This window comes from Gadus morhua, chromosome 13, assembly GCF_902167405.1.
Source record: "Gadus morhua chromosome 13, gadMor3.0, whole genome shotgun sequence".
Taxonomy (NCBI): domain Eukaryota; kingdom Metazoa; phylum Chordata; class Actinopteri; order Gadiformes; family Gadidae; genus Gadus; species Gadus morhua.
In genome coordinates this window covers 18,441,876-18,463,108 of record NC_044060.1, presented here as the reverse complement: position 1 = coordinate 18,463,108, position 21,233 = coordinate 18,441,876, and the positions used below count along the sequence as shown (strand labels likewise).

The following is a 21,233-nucleotide window of genomic DNA, read 5'->3' as shown; positions in this document are numbered from 1 at the left end:
GGACGAGCGGTGGGTGGAGATGTGCGCGCATTTCAGACGCAGGGAGATACTGCACAAAAATCTATTTCTAATTCGTCAGTTTGCCGTGTGTCTGCCTGGCACAAATGCTCCCGTTGAGCGGATATTTTCCATAATAAACAATACTACAAACACGCGCGCGCACACACACACACACACACACACGCACGCACACACACACACACACACACACACACACACACACACACACACACACACACACACACACACACACACACACACGATAGCGATCAACTAAGCTATAATCTAGCATATAAGCAATCGCTCCATTAATTAGTTATTCAGTGTTTCATATATTTATGCTTATTATTCTTTTTCTATTGACCAAACGACTATCTTGTGTTTTTGTGTCTTGTGTGACTTGAGTAAAAGTACAGATACCCCTTGCTAAATTTTACTCAAGTAGGTAAAAGTACTGCAGTCAGATGTTTATTTAAGTAAAAGTACTGAAGTACTTGTTTTTAAAAGTACTTGAGTATCAAGAATACAAGAGTACATTTTCGAAATATTGCATTACTACTGCCACAGTGCTTACATTTATGTAAAGAAACGTCCTACATGGAGTTATGAAAAATGTTAATACCTTAGAGAATGTAAAAGGAATTGAAAGTAAAATCAAGTCATTTTCATATTTTTACCATGTTGCTTTATTGAACATTTCTCACTTGCCCACAAGGCAATAGCACAATAGTATAGCCTATACAGTATAACAAGAGCATATAGCCTACAACAATTGCTCAGCTTACTTAAATATGTAGTATCAGAAAAGAAAATTCAGCTAACAATTGTATGTATGTTGTATGAGTTTCTCAGTTTTTTCATCAATCAAATCAACAATCGTCTCTCATCATATCTGACCATGGAGTTGACTTTGGCGGAAGGCGAAGGTGATTGCTGATAGGCTGAAGGCTGTCCTAATCAGTGGCACCTGCACAATCCAATCACGTTTGAGAGGGAAACAACAAATTGAGGGTTTGCGAGATTTTTCTTTTCTCCTTTTATTTTATTTTTTTTAGAAGAAGTAACGGGTACTCACGGTTATGGATAGAAATGTAGCAGAGTAAAGAGTACAATATTTTCCTCTCAAATTTACTTGAGTAAAGTCATGAGTACTCCCCAAAAATGATACTCGAGTAAAGTAGGCCCTACAGATCCCTCAAAATTGTACTTACGTAGGCCTACTGTACTCAAGTAAATGTAGGCCTACTCCGTTACTTTCCGGCTCTGCTTATCGGCATCAGCAGCGCTGGCCTCAACTACGAGCATGCAGGCAAAAAGCGCGGCTCCTTTAAAAGGAAAAGCAAAATCGCAAGAGCGATATATATATATATATATATATATATATTAATCATTATCTTCGCAAATAAATCTTTAATTTCTTTGACACTTTCTGTGTGGAATATGTCGAGATCACTCTCGGTTCTCTCAACTCCTTTCCGCTCAGAGAAGTGGATGTGTTGACGGGGCGGGAAATCCACGGGCGTTCACACATCACATATTGCCTTTCACTTCTGATCTAGATCACGACGAGCGGACGGTGGTCGTCGTCGACTCCTATGAATTTATAATCAAAAGAAGATGGATATGTTGGCACTTCGTCTGAGTTTCTATCTCGTCGTGTGCATGTTGGAAGTGGCTCATGGGAGCAACGATTGTATGCCTAAAGGTGAGCCAGATTGTTATGAATAAGGGCTAACGGTGCCCATGGTTGTTCTTTTAATTCATCGCACGTCAACTTGAGTTACATTTTAATGATCTACTACACATCGTGGAAGTTCATTTAGACAATTAGGTTACAGAACAAAAACAAATCTGTTCTGGAAGAATGACATCTTTTACTTTCTTTCGCCTATTCACACAGGTGGATGTCCTATTGTGATCACTCCCTCCCGAATAGTTGTGCAGTACGGATCTACATTATATGCCGACTGTTGGAGTTGTGTAAAAGGCTCTTGTAAAGAGACTAAATGGGAGATCCCCACGGGATCATTTGAAAGGCTTATTAACTCGATTAACGGAATCAACAAGACGATATCACGGTGGAATGTGGACAACGCCACAGAATGGGACATGAGGCCCATGTGCTACGAGTTGAACAATACAAACTGTTGCACTGTTCAAGCTGTCACCTTATACAGTAAGTTATATCACCATGCTGGAGGGGATCTCTCACAAGTAAGGCTGGTCGCAATTCAAATTGTTATGGCGGTCGACATGTTATTGAAAAATGATAGCGGATTTTAGAAAAATAACAAAGGTCATAGATGTAGAAGTTGTCTCTCGAGAGGAAGCCCATGTCCTCTTAGTTCACCGTTTTGATAATGAATGACCTGAACCAGGGGCGATTCTAGGTTCTGACTTTTGGGGGGGCTCAACCCCAGGAAGCCACAGGGGTATATGAAGTATATAAAGTCCTGTCCAAGATTTTGTGATTCCACAACCTTTATTTTATTAGTTACTATGCTGTTGTATGTCTAAGCCAAAAGCCGGCAGTGTCAGTTAAATAATGCAGTTCTGAATCACCAAAGTGATGAAAGGAAAAAATACTATTTGGATGAAGGAATAATCAATGGATGTGAACTGTAATAACAAATTTGAGGTATATTAAATTTCCTTTATGTAAGCTTCCCTCAAAAATGACCATATTTCCCCCTTTTTTTTATTTACACAGTTACTGAAACACATTGGTACAACATGTACGAGATTAATAATATGAGAAACATACCACTATTTCGGGAGCAATAAACTACGTTGTCTCACTTTCAGGGACCCATACATTTTTATAAAACTTCTGATGCAAAAAAATCTTGTCCTGATGCAAAAAAAAAAGGGTGCTAATTTTCAGTTAACACAAAACCGCTGGCATTATTTTATCAGCTGTGGGCGTTTTCATTGCCATAACAACGTGAGCTAATCAACAAGTACAACATGTTCTAGACCAGTGGCTCTCAATTATTTTCTGTCATTCCCACCCTAGGAGACAGATATTTTGTCGCGCCCTCCCTGAATTGAAATAGCCTACTATTGAGAACCTGCTAATATTTAGTTATTTAGATTAATACAATTAGCGGAGATAACATCTGCGACAACTTAAAACAATTTCCGAGTTCAGTTTATTAACTCAATTTGTAACATTTAAACAAGAATGCTAAGTCTGTGTGAATCTCAAAACAGAGAAACAAGAGCATATGATTCACTGGGGTTTGCATTTAATTAAAAATATTTTTAAACTGTAAACATTGGTCCCTTGTCAGCTTCATTAGCTTATTCCCTTTAAAAAAAATATATATATGTTCATCTTTCAGCTGAGGGCGTTTTCATGAGTCTCATAGTATTAGAGCATGTTGTACTTGTTGATTAGCTCACATTGTTATGGCAATGAATACGCCCTCAGCTGATAAAATAATGCCAGCGTTTTTATTCAACTGAAAATTAGCACCCATGTCAACTTTTTCTGCTCCTTGCACCTTATCATGCTTATCATGCTACGCAGCTTTAGAAGCCCCTGCCGACTAAAACATGAAGCAATTGAAGAGGAGGCATAGATAGAATCGCCTTGTGGTCAACTGTCATTTAATAGTCATCTGACAGATTAAGTCAAGGTTTTAAAATTATTATTATTATTAGCTGGTCATGTTATAACACAGCTGGAAATCGTGGATTTTCTGACAAAACAGCAGAAACTATGTTAAGTTTGCTCGTGCTGCCTTTTTGGTTTTGTCAAACAGGAGACGCCCACCCAACAATCAGAGGTTAGAAATTCCTGCAGGAAGGTTGCACTCGATTTCACTAGCCCATTTGTGCCTGTTAATTACAGCATCTATTCACTCATTGCTTGTGTAAAAAAAAAGGTAGAATATTAGATTTGAGGACGAAATGATAGGGTGGGCTAAGGCAAGTTTTGGGTGGGCTTGAGCCCACCCAAAAAAGGTCTAGCTTCGCCACTGACCTGAACTAAACTGACTACCTAACTATACAAAGACTCTGATCTGTGGGCCCTATACCAGATACCGGTTTCGTTCAGTATGCCACGGTGGTTTTGGTAATCCAACGGTTCACCAACTACCTTATCTACCTTATAAATATAGTTGTGTATCATAGGGCGTGATCGAATCCAAGTCGGTGCATTATTTTTAGGTCAGTTATGAGACATGCATTTAGATCATCACTAGGGTTGTACGTTACTATAATGCGATACTCTGAGATGAAACGATGAGATGAAACATACAAAATATGGGTTGTAAGTTTGTGGAATTTTCCAGATAGCTCGGAAACCAGTTGGCTCATAACACCAGTAGGTGAAGTGCAGCGTGCTGGAGCTCACTTTAGTGTTTGTGTTTTCAGAACCTCCTGACAACGTATCCATCAGCTTTGTAAAACACACTGGCCCACTGCTTGAAGGACATCAGTACAACCTCCAGTGCCGTGTCCAGAACGTTGCTCCTATCCAGAACCTCACCGTGACCTTCTACAAAGGAGACACCATCCTGGACTCGGTACAGCCCAACAGGACCTCTGGGAATACAACGGTGACAGAGACGTTCACCAGCTTCAGCCTCAACTCCAGCAGAGGGGATGATGGTGTCCAGTACTGGTGTGAAGCCAAGCTGAACCTGGGACAACAAGGTCCACCTCCTGTAACGATGTCAGAACGCCTAACAACAACTGTGTACTGTGAGTTTCTGTGCAGAGTCCACCTCGACTCTGCATAGCCACCCTCCCCCTTCTGGCCACCATTGTACACTGTATTGTATTGTATTGTATTGTATTGTATTGTATTGCATTGCATTGTATTGTAGTACTTAACTGTGTAGCAACTGTAGTAGCTGCTATCATGGCTGTAACACGGGGAATTGATTGACCTAGCGATTGTGGTACTTGCACTTGGTTCTATAAACATCCTTTCTGTACCGACAGCGAAATATTGATGCACTTCTTATGACAAATGTACTTATTGTAAGTCGCTTTGGATAAAAGCGTCTGCTAAATGCCCTAAATGTAAATGTAAATGTAGAGTGGCCCGGTGGTCCGTGTCAAAACTATAACTTCATGACTTCTGCAATTTGAATATAAGCACATGACATGCCTGAGAAGAATCAGTGTGTTTATCTTCAAATGTTGAGCTTTTTTTTAACTTCCCCCCCGTTTTCTCATCAGTCAAACCTAAGAAGGGGCATGGGTCTTCGCCAGATCCTATTTCCATCGCAGTAGGGGAACCTTTCAAGTTGAACTGCACAGCCCATTCCAACCCCAGTCCAGCCTACAGTTGGACCGGTCCTGACAACACCACAGTCGGCAACGGCAGTGATTTCTCTGTGCAGTCGGCTGGTTTTGAACACGAGGGCCTGTACGTTTGTGCCGCCCGCAACAGCCAGGGAAGCACAACTGTGACGTTCAACGTGGATGTCCATGGTGTGTTCAATGTGTTTAACCTATCTGCTTCTGGGGCCGTATTCACAAAGGATCTTAGGGCTAAAAGTAGGTCCTAACTGGCGAATTTAGGAGTAACTCCTAAAAATAATGGACGTGTCACTCTTAAATTTAGGACTACTAACTTTTTTCACTAAGAGCAATTCACAAAGTATTTTAGGCCTAAAAGTAGCACCTAAGTCTAGGAGAGCTTAAAAGTCCTCAAGAGGACTCCTAACTCAGTAAGACCTATTCACAAAGGATCGTAAAATGGCTGCGAGACGAAATGTTTTGGAGACAATGGAAGACAGTGAGTTAATGAAGAGATATAGGCTAAATCGTGAGGGTATTAAACTTGTTGTTGAGTTAGTGCGGGTTGTAATAACATCCCCGACTAACAGGAACAATCCGATTAGTCCCGAAATAAAATGTTTGGCAACACTACGTTATTTAGCAACAGGGAAAATGCAACTTTGCAATGCCGACGATTTAGGAATATCGCAACCATCAGTCAGCCGTGCCATAAACCAAACTATCAACGCGCTCTCTAGACCACATATAATCCAACAGTTTATCCGGTTCCCTTTGGACATTCAACAATTACACAGGATCAAAGCCAACTTCATGGCAATTGCAGGTATGCCCGGTGTGGTCGGTGTTATTGACGGGACGCACATAAAAATAATCGCGCCATCAAATGACTAGGACGTGTTCGTCAATAGGAAGAAAGTGCATTCCATGAACATGCAGGTTGTTTTTGATGCAAATTTTAACATACTGGATGTTGTTGCAAAGTGGCCTGGAGCTACCCTACCCATGATTCGCGCATTTTAAAGGTCCCATGACATGCTATTTTATGTATTCTTTAATATAGGTATTAGTGGGCAACTAACACAGTATTCAAAGACTTTCCCGAAATTCAGCCGTGGTGCAGAGTTACAGCCACTCCGAACCAGTCGCACATTGAGCTTCCCCCAAATGCGCTTTTTTGGTGTCTGTAGCTATAATGCAAATGAGGAGGAGCGAGGCGGGTCAAGGAGGAGGGTGGGGGTGTGGCCCTGAGCAGCTTGCAGCCACGGTACCATGCGCTCTGTTTACAGTGGATGTATCGCAATGGCGAGGCGCACACAGCCTTTAGCCGTGTTCTGTAAATATTCTAGAACACACGGGATTCCTGGAGCTCTATATCTAAATATTATCATATAGCCTACATAGATATCTATATCATCTAATATATGTTATCACAGCCAAAAGCTGTGTGAGCCGATATTATGAATCTCAAACGACCGCGTTGGGTTCTCCGACGTTCCTGGTTCTTCAACGTCCACATCAATGTGAAGTAGACTGAACCGCGACAAGGAGGAGAAAGGGATCGTTGCCGGGCAGTGCTTAGGCACCTCCGCGGGGCTCAAGCGGGAGACATTCACCGCCAACAATCCCTTTCTCCTCCATGTCGTGGTTCATGTTCTTGAGGGAGTCAAAGCCAAAGTTCCTTCCCCCCAATTCATTCTCAACCTTGGCTGAGATAACCCCCAATACGAGTCTTGTTGTAGAAATACCAGAGACGAGAGTCCGATGTGTTATGCGCCATAACACCAAAAGCCGAACGGTTATCCAAATAACAAGGAAGTGTACAACACTTGCGTTACAGTCCTGGAGCTCTATATCTAAATAATATCATATAATACATAGATATCTATATCATATAATACATATTATCACGGCCAAAAGCTGTGTGCGCCTCCAGACGATATTATGAATCACAAACGACTTTGTCGGGTTCTGCGACGTCTCTGGTTCTTCCACTTTCACATCAACCTGAAGTCGTCTGAACCGCGCGCTGCCTGCTGCCGGCTGCCCGCTGCCGGGCGATGGTGCCTCGCTGCAACCGGCGGCATGTCGCAGTTCATGTACTTCAGCGAGTCAAAGCCAAAGTTCCTTTCCCCCAATTCCTTCTTAACCATGGCTCAGATAACCCCCACAACAGTCTCGTTGTGGAAATACAAGACACGTCAAAGAACCGACAAGAAACACTTGCGTTACAGTGTGTGTATTCACACAAACACGTGTGTGATACCGAAAGGTATTCAAAATATCTCAACTGAAATTACCCTTACTGGTAACGTTGTCCGCATCCTTATCTCTAAGTTGCACACAAAAACTGAATGAGGTATGTAGGCCTGCTTAAGGTTCTTTGTTTATACTGTATGTAAAGTTCATAAGTCGGCTCAGAGAATTATGAACCTTTGATAGTTCTTTTTCATGATTCTCCTTTCTGACCATTTGTCTGTCTGTCTTTCTCTCTTTCTTTCTTTAGTTTGCTGGTTTCATATCACCGTAGGCGTGTCAGTGCTGTTGTTGGTCATCGGCTTGGTCGTTGGTGGGTTTGTCTACTCCAAAAAAACCATGGTGGGACGGTACTGATTCCAACCTTGGAAGTATTTCCTAAGAGGCAATGAGCTTTTGGTTGTGGCCCAATAGCTGCCAACTGCCGTTCCTGGAATGAAATGAAGAATGTACTGTTGATCCTCCCATCTGAGTTGGTATATCATACTCAGGCCCCGTCCACACAAAGCCGATTTCATGGCAAAACCGCAAAGGTCTTGTACGGTTCGGCCTTCCGTCCACACGAAGCCGGCGAATCCGCTGACCGAAACCGCAAACTTCTGAAACCACCCTCGGAGGTGGTTTCAAATCTATCCGGTTTCGTTTTGGTTTCGTGTGGACGCCTGAAACCGACTGAAACCGCAAACCATGACGTCATCGCCCCACCCCTCGACCTCCTAGCCAATGGCTCTTAAGCCCGCAGAGTCTCAGAAATCACAACAAAAAAGATGATGGCGGACTACAAGCTTGTAATCGTTCTGCAGCATATCATGTCCCTTGTTGGGTTGCCAAGCCATTATTTATTGAGAATCTAGTTCGCCATCGTAGAAGAGCTGTTTGTTTGTGTTGCTAGTGGTTCGGGGGGCAGCCTTTATGCGCATGCTCGCCTCTTCTTCTTCTGGATTTGTGTACCAGAAGCAGCGGCCCTTATGGGCCTGGAATGTTTACTACATCGTTTCTACAGATCTATCCGGTTTCGCTTGGCTTCGTCTTTACGGAGATACTTCGAAACCGGATAGATCGAAACCGTAACGGTTTCGCCCGTTTCGGCTTCGTGTGGACGGGGCCTCATTGCTGTCGTCCTTTGTGGTCTGGTATCCATGACTATTCATAGGGGTTGGTTATTGTAATTAATAGGGTATGGGAAAAATAATCAATTCTTCAATGCATCGCGATTCTCTCTAGAACGATTCCGTCTCGATGCAGATAAATTAATAATCAGAATAAAAATGTTATACTAATAATAATAATTTGTTCGCCTACTGCAACATTCTTTTCGCCAGAGACGGATAATTTTAGTAATTTTTAAATGATTTAATTTATCTTCAGTGTGTATTGGCCAATCTGATTTGTCTTGACACAATTGCGAATCAGCCTACGCATAGCATGCACGTAAACTCACAGCAAGACACAAGAACTCCTACTAATTCCTGCTTTTTCTTTAATGACATAGAAAAGAAAGATTAGAAAGAAAAGAAAACTGAAACCTATTTTTTTTTTACATACTCCCGTATTGTGTTGTAATGCAAGCTGCATTGATTATTGCATTGTTCATAGAAAGTCATATGTGTGACAAAAGCTTTTTCTCTAATAAAATATTAGATAAGTTAAATCATCTGTTGATGTCTTTAATGATCATCACAAGAGTAGAAAGTGATTAGCAAACTCTGAGTAGCAAACACAGATTTGCTACTGTGATTTTCAATATATATTTTTGAAAATCACGCATGGAATGTACATAAAATAAATTGTTGCATCGATAATCGTTTTAGAATCAAATCGTTGACCTCATAATCGGAATCGAATCGTGAGGTGCCAAGAGATTCCTAAGCCTTGTGATTAACAATAATTTCGTACAGGCCGGACTTTCTTGACACTATTTTTATATGATGATTAGGGGTGATTTTTTATAAGAAATTGCTTTCCTGCTGTATGATTGAATCAACTTTTATTAAAAACTTTTCTGCTTCAACAATTTTCTGTCTAAATTCTGTTATGGGCGTCTTGATAACTGCTTATTACAGTGTACAACCAATGTAATTTCAAGTCATTATACTTTAATTCTATACTAGAATTCCAATATGGTAAATAATAACTCATAATTCAAATTCATTTTTATATGTATCAGGTCATGTCAAATTGTGTTTGATTTCAATTCCAGTTCCGCTTCTCCCCGAATTGCAGTTCTCTTATTTCCCACAACAACACCCATTAGTCCCTTCTTTAAACTCATCATCGGGTGGTACTCACTACGTTGCTCATCATTCTGTGAATGGATGTCTCCGTAGGCCGTCACCCGACCCTCACAGACTCTACACGTAACTGTGCAGAACCGAAGCAAGAATAAGCAGTGGCACGGCCCCCATGGAAGTGCTGAAGAGGGGGTCGACGAGAAGGAGGGAATGAGGAAGAGGAAGGAGGCGATGAGGGGAAGGCTGGAGCTGGAAAAGGCCCGGCAGAGACGTGTAGAAACTGGAAAAAAGGAAGACGATGGAGGAAAAAAATCTAGGACTATGGACGACACACCTTGATGGTCACTCCACGTCTGGCCTCTTCCCTTCTTCCCTTCTTTCCTTGGTCCTCAGACTGTCTTCGACATCACATCCTCAGCAAAATAGGAGACGGATGAAGATGGGGAGAAGAAACCTTTGTGGAGAAGCATGGGAAACAGCACTTTGGTAAGGTGTTTCTTGAAAGTTGTACATTTGTCCCGTGTACGCCTCTGTTTTTTGTGTTGATCTAGTTGTTTGTTGTGTTGATATAGTTCTTTGCCTCCCCTCAGCTCACAGCGGAGAGTCCTGCTGATCCGGTTTGTTACAGGCGCATGGAACCATGTAGATGGTACAGAAAGTGTGTCCAGGTAGCAATGATTCTGCTGACTGTGGTGTGATGAATATCAAAACGGTTGGCAAGATCCCTGAGAGGCAGGCCCACAGACAGGTGTATCAGAAACAGCAGTAATTCATCTACGGGTGCAAGTTTCTGTGAAAATAAAAAAATAACAAAGAAATAACAAACTAGTCCTGGTTATAGTTGCTTGACTTCTTATATAAAGAAAAATAGGATGTTATTTATTTAACTTACAAGTCTCGACTGCCAAAGCCTATAGTCCTCATCAGAGGTGTTGCTCAAGTAAAACAGCTGATGAAAAACAATCTCATTTCTGAGTTGTAGCTCGACGAATTAGCACATCGAGGCACACAACAATGTAGAGACGTTTTCTTCTCTTGCCGTTGATATATTAACCACTTCTCCTTAATCTTAAAAACACTCATTTTCGCTATCTAACTATCTAACTAACTATCTAACTGTCCACTTCTTCCTGCTTCTCCATCACAACCGGAAACAGTCGTGCCCACCACGGAAAACCCGGAAGTTAAGAGACGCCATCTTGTGCACCAGGCCAATTGCAAAAGCCAGTGCTTGATATAAAGTGTAGGAAGAAAATGTGACATATTATAACGTCTCTAGGTTGTGTTGTGGGCAGTGTTGCCACAGTTACCTTAAAAAAGTCAGTACCTCTTGTATACAGGGGCCCAGAATTTGGTGCTACGGCCCTGGGTGCACACACTGAACACGGCTTTCAACCGCTTCCGCCAACTTTTAATACGTAGACAAAATATCACCGCGTGTTTTACGGGGCAATCACCGGACGAATCTCCACGTGCGTTACGTAAACACTTGCCTCGGATAGATTGAAATCTTTGGAGACTACGCTTCACACGCACTCTCACATAAACAGGCAGACAGACAGACAGAAACATAGACAGACACACACACACACCGCTCCATCGCTCTCAACGCCAATCGGTGATCCGTTAAAATAAAAGAATAAAAAATGGTAACGCAAAGTGACTTAGATGAGTAACTTCAATCTGATTACTGGTTTGAAAATAGTAACGTGTTAGATTACTCGTTACTAAGTGGTCAAAAAAGTGGTCCGAGGCCAGTAACGCGTTACTGGCATCACTGGTTGTGGGAGTTATATTTTGTTTAATGTCGCTGTTGTGATTGGGTTACCATCAGAGCCGGATTAATGGACTACACTAGGCAGACTGTATTTTTTGGGCCCGCCTCCATCGATAACCTAACTAACCCTATCTCTAACCCTGACACTTACCAAAGTTAATAATAAAAGTTAATTCACATTTTACATAGCGTAGTCTTTGGTTACAAGTTGGTTATTTGTACGCCAAAATAAGTCATGTGTTGTATACTATCAGACTATTTTTTTTTCTTTATTACATTGCTCTATTAAATGCTATTAAATTATCCTTATCTTATCCATTGCCAGTGTCATTGTTAAGGCAGTAGTCCCAGTACATCAACAATAGGTGTCACTGTGTCAGCATTGCTATGTAAACAGAGCAAAAAAGATAAATGTTGTAAGCAATTGCATTTTGCAGAAAATCTTAATTAAATGTGTTGATTAAATTGAATAGTTAAATAAGTAGTCAAATATAGAAAGACCAATAAAATTTGCAGTCAGAGAAAGTGTCCTGTAGTGGTAAAGATGTTTATTTTCATGGACAAGAATCAACTATCTTCAATTTTCTGGTATTCAACACTCAGCAGCTCAGCTCCTGGTTTGGACTGTTCAGCAGTTTTCGCCACTGGTCTAGATGTGTCTCTGGACGGTGTGCTTTATAGGAACAAGAAGACAAACATGGACCTTTCACATTTATCAAGACCATTTAGAAACTGTCCAACAATAAATAATAATAAATAAAACCAGCTGCACTTACTGAGGAAACCATTTAGCATGCTCCACTCATGGATAATCTTCAGCCTTCCAGCACCACAGGCCTCCATTGCAGTAGAAACACACCTTGACAGCATCATCACGATCTTGTGGAGAAATAATAAAATGTATATATAAGCTGAAAGACAGCTGTTTGAGACTTGAATATACTTGGATGGCCCTCATATTTCATTTCATTATAGTAGAAAGTATAGCCCTATATTTTACATTTAATTTATATGCATTCACTTTACTTATTAAGATTTAGATTTTTAAATGGAAAGCTTACATTTACAGATGCTTTCTCCTGAGTATTGATGAGGCAAAGTCCTCTTTAATGTCTTCAAAATCCAGGGAGGTTGTAAATCCATTCTCAATTGCCAACAGGGCAAAGGCATTCCATTGTTTTTCTGTTACTGTTGCTCTCCGGTATGTTTTCACTCGTTTAAACGTAGAAAATTATCTTTCTCCTGAACAGTTTGCCATCGGTAATGTCAGATACATGCAAAGGCAAATGTCCCCATTAGGGAAAGCATCCCTCAAGCCTAGCTCTAGGAGCTTCTTGTACAAGGCCATGACTGATTCTTCATCTTTCACCATTGAGATGAACTGGCAAAATTCTGCTGTAAAGTCCTCCTCAAGATCCTGAGGGTATATTTTCTTCAGTTTTTCTGTGGCTGCACGGATTTGTTCAATGTCCATTGATTTGATTTTAGCAAATTTTTCCTCCACATTTTTGTATGCGTCGTTTCAATTCTTGTGACAAGCAGTCACCGATGACATAATGTGTGTCAATCAGGAATGCTTCACAGCCTGAGCGCTGCACCTCTGGACCTGCAGACTCACCGAACATAACTTTCTTTACTCGTCTTCTTTGGCTATCTGCTTTTTATCCCTCAGTTGCTGTGAGAGTTTTGGCCTCTGCTTCATAGACATTGAAATCCTTTCTGGCCTGTCCTATGAACTCTATGAGTGAACTGTACAGAATAGGAACAGTTCATACATCAATTTGTACTGGCTGCAATGCTTTGCTGGTTAAATTGATTCTTCTCAGCAGGTCATCCCACAGTAACTTCATAACTGCAGTTTCAAGGGTGTCCATCACTGTTATTAATTGACTCGCCTCATTTTGAGCAGCTCTGGGGGTTCCATGGTTAACTTTGATTTCATTCAAAGCATCCTGAATAGCTTTGTAGCCAAGTCTCAGAGCTTTTGTTGCATCAGCTCTCGCAGACCACCTTGTGCCGGAAAGGCTCTTCAGTGTCAGACCTCGTCCACATTTTGTGAGGTGGGCTGTTAAAATCTCCTACTGCGAAGTTGAAGCTGAGAAAAAGTTGTAAAGATTTTGGATGAAGCCAAAAAAATAAACTGCTTCTAGGCAACATTCTGCTGCACATGCACCAACTAAATTATGAGAACGTGCAGAACATGGTATTAGGATTTATATTTTTTATTCTTCCCTGCAGTCCAGAATATTTCCCTGGCATATTACTTGCATTGTCGTAGCTCTGCCCACGACAGTCCATCAAATCAATGTCCAGTTCTTTTAACTCAGATTTGAGTGTTTCCTCCATGTGCTCTGCAGTATGACCATTTTGTGGTCCTCATCCTCATCCGCTTATCCGGGGTCGGGTCGCGGGGGGAGCAGCTCAAGCAGGGGGCCCCAGACTTCCCTTTCCCGGGCCACATTGACCAGCTCTGACGGGGGGATCCCGAGGCGTTCCCAGGCCAGTGTTGAGATATAATCTCTCCACCTAGTCCTGGGTCTTCCCCGAGGTCTCCTCCCCACTGGACGTGCCTGAAACACCTCCCAAGGAAGGCGCCCAGTGGGCATCCTTACCAGATGCCCGAACCACCTCAGCTGACTCCTTTCTAAGTAAAGGAGCAGCGGCTCTAATCCGAGTTCCTCACGGATGGCTGAGCTTCTCACCCTATCCCTAAGGGAGACGCCAGCCACCCTTCTGAGAAAACTCATCTCGGCCGCTTGTACCCGCGATCTCGTCCTTTCGGTCATCACCCAGCCCTCATGACCATAGGTGAGGATAGGAACGATGATCGACCGGTAGATCGAGAGCTTTGCCTTGCGGCTCAGCTCTCTTTTCGTTACAATGGTGCGGTAAAGCGAACGCAATACCGCCCCCGCTGCTCCGATTCTCCGGCCAATCTCACGCTCCATAGTACCCTCACTCGCGAACAAGACCCCGAGGTACTTGAACTCCTTCACTTGGGCTAAGGACTCATTTCCTACCCGGAGTAAGCAATCCACCGGTTTCCTGCTAAGAGTCATGGCCTCAGATTTAGCGGTGCTGATCCTCATCCCAGCCGCTTCACACTCGGCCGCCAGCCGATCCAGTGAGTGCTGAAGGTCACAGGCCGATGATCCAATGAGGACCACATCATCTGCAAAAAGCAGTGGCGAGATCCTCAGACCACCGAACTGCAACCCCTCCCCACCACGACTACGCCTCGATATCCTGTCCATGTATATCACAAACAGGATTGGTGACAAGGCGCAGCCCTGGTGGAGACCAGCACCCACTGAGAACGAAACTGACTGGCTGCCGAGAACACGAACACAGCTCTCGCTTTGGGAGTACAAAGATTGGATGGCCCTGAGGATAGACCCCCTTACCCCATACTCCCGCAGCACCTCCCACAGTTTCTCCCGGGGGACCCGGTCATACGCCTTCTCCAGATCCACAAAACACATGTAGACCAGAAGGGCATACTCCCAGGCCCCCTCCAGGATCCTTGCGAGAGTGAAGAGCTGTTCCGTAGTTCCACGTCCGGGGCGAAAACCGCAATGTTCCTCTTCAATCTGAGGTTCGACGATCGGCCGAACCCTCCTTTCCAGCACCTCTCTTTTTTTTTTTGTGGTATGAACTTCAAAAATCACAAACTTTAGAGGACAGGTAACTGGTATTTCCCCTGCCCTTGTTTCCGTATCTGGCTAGATGTTCTGACAGTAGTGGATCAAAGCGACTAATTAACTCCAAGCATCCCAAATAGTTGCCAGTTGCCACTATACGTTTCAAAATGTTGAGCCTATATACCCTCTCAGACTCCTGTTGCTGTACTATGTTTGAATCTATGAGTGCATTTTTATTTCCAAGTGATGATAAGACTTAGCACAGCAGTGCGATGATCCATACAATTCTCATGTTCATGGAAGCGATTAGCACAGTTTTTCCAGTCATTAAATCCAGTGACAAATGTATTGTCTCTTATACTGAACAACTTGCAGCAGTAACAGAATACAGTGCCAGTAGACGGTGAGCAAACTAACCATTTTCTTGACAGGGTTCCTCCATTTAGCTTTTTCTAAAGAAATGTTCCTTAGTTAAGCTTCGGTTAATGACCCATATTTCCTCTTTGATGCAGAGAAATCTCCAATATTTTGACAGGGATGGTTTCGTGCAAAGTACTCGCATCCTGTTGTCAATTTGGTCACACTTTGCAGGATCAGATGGATAGCTTGTCAATACCCTTTCTGGTTTTAGAGGCTCCGTCAAAATGATATTGGTCTCACTTTTTCTGTCTGGCTGCTGTTCTTCCATCATTTTGTCATTCTGTGACGGCGTCTTCCGCCGCGTCTTCGGGCCGCGTCTCCGGTCCTGGCTCCGGTCCTGGCTCGGCCTCTGGCTCTGCTGACACGAGCAGGTTCAAAGCTGTCGGACGGCTGCCCCGCAGAAACTTCTGTAAACCCCCCCGCTGTCTCTTCTTTTGTTCCTCTTCATTTTTTTTCTTTTTACGTTTTGAAAAAAACGTAATGCACCCGAAAGCATCTTGAATGTTAGCCTACTCAAAAAACGACCTGCCTGCTAGCTTTATTGTTCCGCTTAGTCTTGACCCGCTGACGTCCCCTCGGACTTAACTGATTGGTGTTAATGTGACGTAACATTAAGATAAACAACGTCACTATTTTTAGTTAATTAATATATATTGATATATTATCACTGAAATAAATAGTAGATAGGACATTTGTATAGGCTATTTCAATTTTAAATGTATTTATTTATTTATTTTGTCTTTCTGTCTGGCCCCCCCCCCCCCGCCAATCAGGCCCTAGGCACGTGCCTAGTTTGCCTTTGGGTTATTTTTCTAACTTCGCTCGGTGTTTCACTATGGGAATCGCCTAGGCGTGACCTACTACTGGAAGCTCCAATTGCACCACGTCTGTCCTTGACAGACAGGTCGGACCGTGTCACAGGGTCCCGCCCCCTGCACTTATACACTCAACCCGCCCTCCTCAAATCATTCTCGCTTTTTTCCCGTGAGAAAGCTACTCAAGCTCCCTCAGCTCATCTAGGTTAGCTTTAAACTGTTCACAGACGGGCCGTCAAGGATTCCGTCGTCAAATGCAGTCGTAGGCTTTTAACCTGGTTCGGCTGAGTATAACTTCGTAAGAAGCTATCTGTTACTACACCCGCCGGGCAGTGTCCGCATAAAGGCGAGCTGCTTCTCCGGTTACCCTGTATTTGTTTACAGGTGTCGCTGGTTTACGGTGTAGCTTATCGGCTAACGCGTCAAAGCGAGCTTACCGCGGCACAGTACACAGACATTAGCTCGTTGGCTGAGCCAAAACACCCAGAGTATAAAGAACGCATCACGGCGAGTGAACTCTGCGATATGCCTTCCCCCGCACCCCCGCCAAAGGGTCGGAGCCGAAGGCTAAGGAGGCTGTATCCTGCCTGTGCCCCGCGTCATGTGGTGCCTCCATATCAGGCCGGGTCTCCCACCCCATGTGCATAGCGTGTATGGGCATTAAACACGCTCAAACTTCGCTAGCGGATCCGCATTCATGCACTCACTGTGCATCGATGCCAGAGAAAATTCTGGAAAGGAGGCTAAGGATGGCTACCAACCAGGATCCCTGCCTGGCGGGTGCCCCCACTATAGCCTCAACGAGCACCCATCAGTCCCACGCGACAACGAGCTGGGCGGACATGATGAAGGCGGCCTCCCCGCTCGTGCCCCCGCTATTCGATGATTTAATCCTCGAGGCGGAACCGGGCGCTGAGGACGCAGAGGGCGACGGCGACGCCAACTTTGACCTCCTCGACATGGACGGAATTGAGGATGAGGAGGACGACTCCACTTTTCCGGTACAACTGTCCAGACCCCCTAGCGCCTCTGTCGCTGTGCAACCGGTAGACGGTAACCTGTACGAGGTGTGCAAACGGGCCGCTGCAAAACTAGGCATTCAATGGCCTGCAACCCCGGATGCTGAAGAGGCAGAGAGAGACCTGTACGATGGCAAGAGGCTCCCACCAGCCCAGCCGCCTTCTAAGCAGCTCTTACCAGCAGTTCTCATCTGCATGAAGGAAATGAGCCGCTACTGGTCCAGCCCATTTAAGAGCAAGCTTCCAACCAAGGGCTGCTCAAAGCTGGAGATCCACAGGATGGGTGAGCTGGGGCTGGCCGAACCCCCAGCTGTGGAGCCTTCAGTGGCTTACCACCTCCACCCAAACCGTCGCTCTCTCTCCGCTTCTTCATGCATCTCCCTGCCTGGTAAGATGGACCGCCTCACCGCTTCCACTTACGAGAGGATGTATAAATATGCAGCGCAGTCGGTATGCTCACTCAATGCCATGACACTGCTGTCTGCATTTCAGGTTGAAATCCTAGAGGAAATGGGTCGCCAGCTAGACTCTGGGTCACCCAACCCTGCCCTCTGGGATGAATTTGCATTGTCAATGACCTGGTCCTGCGCTCCTCACGGGGCGCAGTTCAGGGCTGTGGTCGAGTCATGGGACTCGCAGTCTCGGGTGAGAGAGTGTTGTCGCTCTGTCTCTCCGGACTGAGTGACGTGCAGAAAGCAGAGGTCATGGATGCTGCATATGACCCAACCAAGGGTCTGTTTGGTCCAGCGCTGGAGAAGATGAGAGAGACCAGCACTCTCAGGAAACAGGAAGGAGAGGCCTTCGATCTCTGCCTTCCCCGAAAAGAGGCTCCCCGCCCACCCCAGCCAGCGAGGTCAGGCTTTGCGGCCGCCGCAGTGGCAGCAAGGGGAAAACAGGCCTCAGAAAGCCTACAGACCAGCCCAGGCAGTTGGCCCACAGGCCGACCAACAGCCTAGGTCAGAGAACCCAAGGCCATCGGGCAAACACTCCTTCGCTGCTGCGGCAGCCAGGAACCGCTCTCCCCACCCCGGGGATGGGAAGAAGAAGCGTGCGACCTAACAATCCCGAATCTCTCTCTCCCCCTCCCATGAAGAAAAGAAAGCTTGGGTGGGTGGAGCAAAGCCCCAAGTTCCATGGTTCAGGTACCTGGATATGTTCAAGTTCTCCAGGGGTCCTTTCTCAGTCTCTCTCGCCTCACGTTCAGGGCAAACTGAGACAGGGGCAAAGGTTGACACAGTGCCACCAAGCATTTTCCCAGTGTCACAAGTTATTTTCACTCGTTTTAAACTTGAACACAATAAACCCTGCATTTTCGCAACCAGGCCCAGAGCCGAGGGTGAAATGCACAAAACAAAAGAAAATAAAACAATATCTTGCTCCCTACATTCCCATAGGGGGAGCTCACGCTTCTCCGATGAGGGCAGACCCCTCCCCTTGCGTCCCGAGGGTGACGTCGTTGGGGCGCGATCACATGTGCCCGCTCGCTACGCGAGTGGAACAGTGGCGCGCATGCGCAGTTCACCCTTGGATCCTGTACGGTTTCCCAGGGTTACAGTTTGCTATGAAACCACCCAGATTCAACGGCGTGTTGGTTTCTATGGCCAGTGGGGATTCGGCATGAATCCTAGAGGACGAAATATCGTCCCTGCTGCGAAAACAAGCGATCAGGGCTGTCCCGAACAAGCAAGCCCAACAGGGTTTTCACTCCCGTTATTTTCTCATTCCAAAGAGAGGGAGCTCGTCCCTTCGCCACATTTTAGATATCCGTGTGTTAAACAGACACCTGCGCAAATAAACGTTCAGGATGTTAACACACAAAGTGCTCTGTCGTTCAATCCGTCCAGCGGATTGGTTTGTAACGATCGATCTGTCAGACGCATATTTTCACATTGCCATCTATCCCGCGCATCGGAAATTTCTCCGGTTCACTTTTCAGAACAGGGCGTACGAATACCAAGTGATCCCGTTCGGGCTATCGTTGGCCCCGAGAGTGTTCAGCAGGTGTGTGGAGGCAGCACTGTCACCGCTAAGAAACAGCGGCATATATTCAGAATATTCTCTTATCTGGACGATTATCTGATATGTTCCAGTTCACGCGAACAGGCACTCAGAGGTTCTACTACGGTGGTAAATCATCTGAGGACTTTGGGATTCAGCATAAATTGGGAAAAGAGCCGTGTGGAGAGCCACACTATCAGAGAGGAGACTAACGTCTCTCACGCAGTGTCTCTCCCTCTTCTGGCGGGGAGAGACCGTATCGTTCAGGTTATGCCTACGCCTACTTGGCCTTATGGCTTCGGTGATATCAGTAGTGCATTTGGGTGTTCTGATGATGAGAGATTTTCAGCGCTGGGTCGCAGCACAACGTCTGTGCTCCCGTCGCCACCTGAATCGCAAGGTGAAAGTAACACCAGCGTGTGTTACCGCTCTCCGCCCGTGGTCGGTGCACAGTGCGCACGGTTCTGACAGCGGGCGTCCCACTGGGGGCGGTGTCGTCCAGGGTAACCATGACAACGGACGCGTCCTTGTCAGGGTGGGGTGCGATAATGATGCGCAGAGCAGTGAACGGCACCTGGAGTCGAAATCTAGCTCTGGCTCACATAAACCTCCTAGAACTTTGGGCAGTGTTCCTTGCTCTACAACACTTCCTACAATTTATCCAGGGCCGCCATGTCTTGGTAAAGACAGACAATTCCACTGTAGTGGCATAGGTCAACCGGCAGGGCGGCACTCGCTCACTGAAACTACACGAGTTAGCTCGAGAAATTATCTTGTGGAGCAGGGACTCCTGTCCCTTCGGGCGACACATGTACCGGGTGTCCTGAACAGAGGAGCAGATCTTATGTCCAGAGAAAACCCCCTGTACGGGGAATGGACAAATATGGCGGAGATACTGCTTGGCAGCCTTAGATCTCTTCGCCTCGCTGGAAAACATTCAGTGCCCGTTGTTTTTCTCCCTGTCAGACGTAAGGGCTCCCCTAGGGGTAGATGCGCTGGACCATCCGTGGCCAATCGTGCTGCTATATGCCTTCCCCCCTCTCAGCCTGATCTCCCCCACCCTAGCAAGGGTGAGAGAACAGAGTCTGTCGCTAATCCTGATAGCGCCGCGGTGGCCATCCAAACATTGGGTGGCGGAAATAGTGCAACTCCTGGCGGGCGACCCATGGCCCCTTCCCCTGCGCAGGGATCTCCTCTCCCAAGCGGGCGGGGAGATTTACCATCCGCACCCAGACCGCGTAGCGCTCTGGCCTTGGCCCTTGAGAGGTGGAACTTGAATGCGGCAGGCCTGCCTGCACAGGTCGTGGACACCATTCAGAATGCAAGGGCTCTTTCCACTCGCCGGCTCTACAGTGGCAAGTGGCGGGTTTTTGAGGACTGGTGCGACTCGAGGCACGCCATTCCATATCAGTGTTCCGTGGCAGACCTACTGTGTTTCCTACAGGGATTATTGGAAAAGGGTAAGGCCTTTTCCACGATCAAAGTGTACTTGGCGGCAATCTCAGCTTGTCATGTTGGCTTTGGGGATAAGCCTGCAGGGCAGCATCCCTTGGTTTGTCGCTTCATGAAGGGGGCGCGTCGTAAGCTCCCAGTTTCCAGGCCCCTGGTCCGTTTGTGGGATTTATCGGTGGTGCTGGATGCCCTGTCTCATCACCCTTTTGTGCCGTTGGAGGCGGTGGGGATGAAGTTTGTGTCGCTGAAGGTGGTGTTGCTCTTAGCTTTAACCACAGCTAAGCGTGTGAGTGATTTACAGGCATTGTCTATCCGTCCTTCCTGATTGCAGTTTGCTCCGGGGATCTCCAAGGTCTGCCTGCGGC

The 21,233-nt window shown here is 45.4% G+C and overlaps 1 protein-coding gene and 1 long non-coding RNA gene across 4 annotated transcripts; both read left to right on the top strand.

The window, feature by feature from the left end:
* Positions 1 to 1,486: 1,486 nt before the first annotated feature.
* LOC115557550 (vascular cell adhesion protein 1) lies at positions 1,487 to 8,103 on the top strand. Of its 3 annotated transcripts, XM_030375430.1 has the most exons (6): positions 1,495 to 1,705; positions 1,901 to 2,176; positions 4,384 to 4,713; positions 5,197 to 5,451; positions 7,766 to 7,849; positions 7,895 to 8,103. In XM_030375430.1, the coding sequence occupies exons 1-6, from the start codon at positions 1,618 to 1,620 to the stop codon at positions 7,927 to 7,929; spliced, it is 1,068 nt and encodes a 355-aa protein (XP_030231290.1). In that variant the 5' UTR covers positions 1,495 to 1,617; the 3' UTR covers positions 7,930 to 8,103. The 3 variants fall into 3 exon arrangements, with proteins under 3 accessions (XP_030231293.1, XP_030231290.1, XP_030231291.1); XM_030375433.1 differs by lacking the exon at positions 1,901 to 2,176 and having other exon boundaries at positions 1,487 to 1,705; XM_030375431.1 differs by having other exon boundaries at positions 1,497 to 1,705; positions 7,766 to 8,102.
* A 957-nt stretch (positions 8,104 to 9,060) lies between these two features.
* LOC115557549 (uncharacterized) lies at positions 9,061 to 11,837 on the top strand. Its single transcript, XR_003979201.1, has 2 exons — positions 9,061 to 10,232; positions 10,337 to 11,837. It is a non-coding gene; the product is annotated as an uncharacterized LOC115557549 (long non-coding RNA).
* Positions 11,838 to 21,233: the final 9,396 nt, after the last annotated feature.

What these genes read in the sequence shown, in the direction of transcription:
- LOC115557550 (XM_030375430.1), top strand. Translation starts at nt 1,618, where the DNA reads ATGGATATGTTGGCACTTCGTCTGAGTTTCTATCTCGTCGTGTGCATG. An exon ending in CCTAACAACAACTGTGTACT is followed by an intron (nt 4,714 to 5,196) that starts GTGAGTTTCTGT and finishes TTTTCTCATCAG; the next exon opens with TCAAACCTAAGAAGGGGCAT. An exon ending in GTTCAACGTGGATGTCCATG is followed by an intron (nt 5,452 to 7,765) that starts GTGTGTTCAATG and finishes TTCTTTCTTTAG; the next exon opens with TTTGCTGGTTTCATATCACC.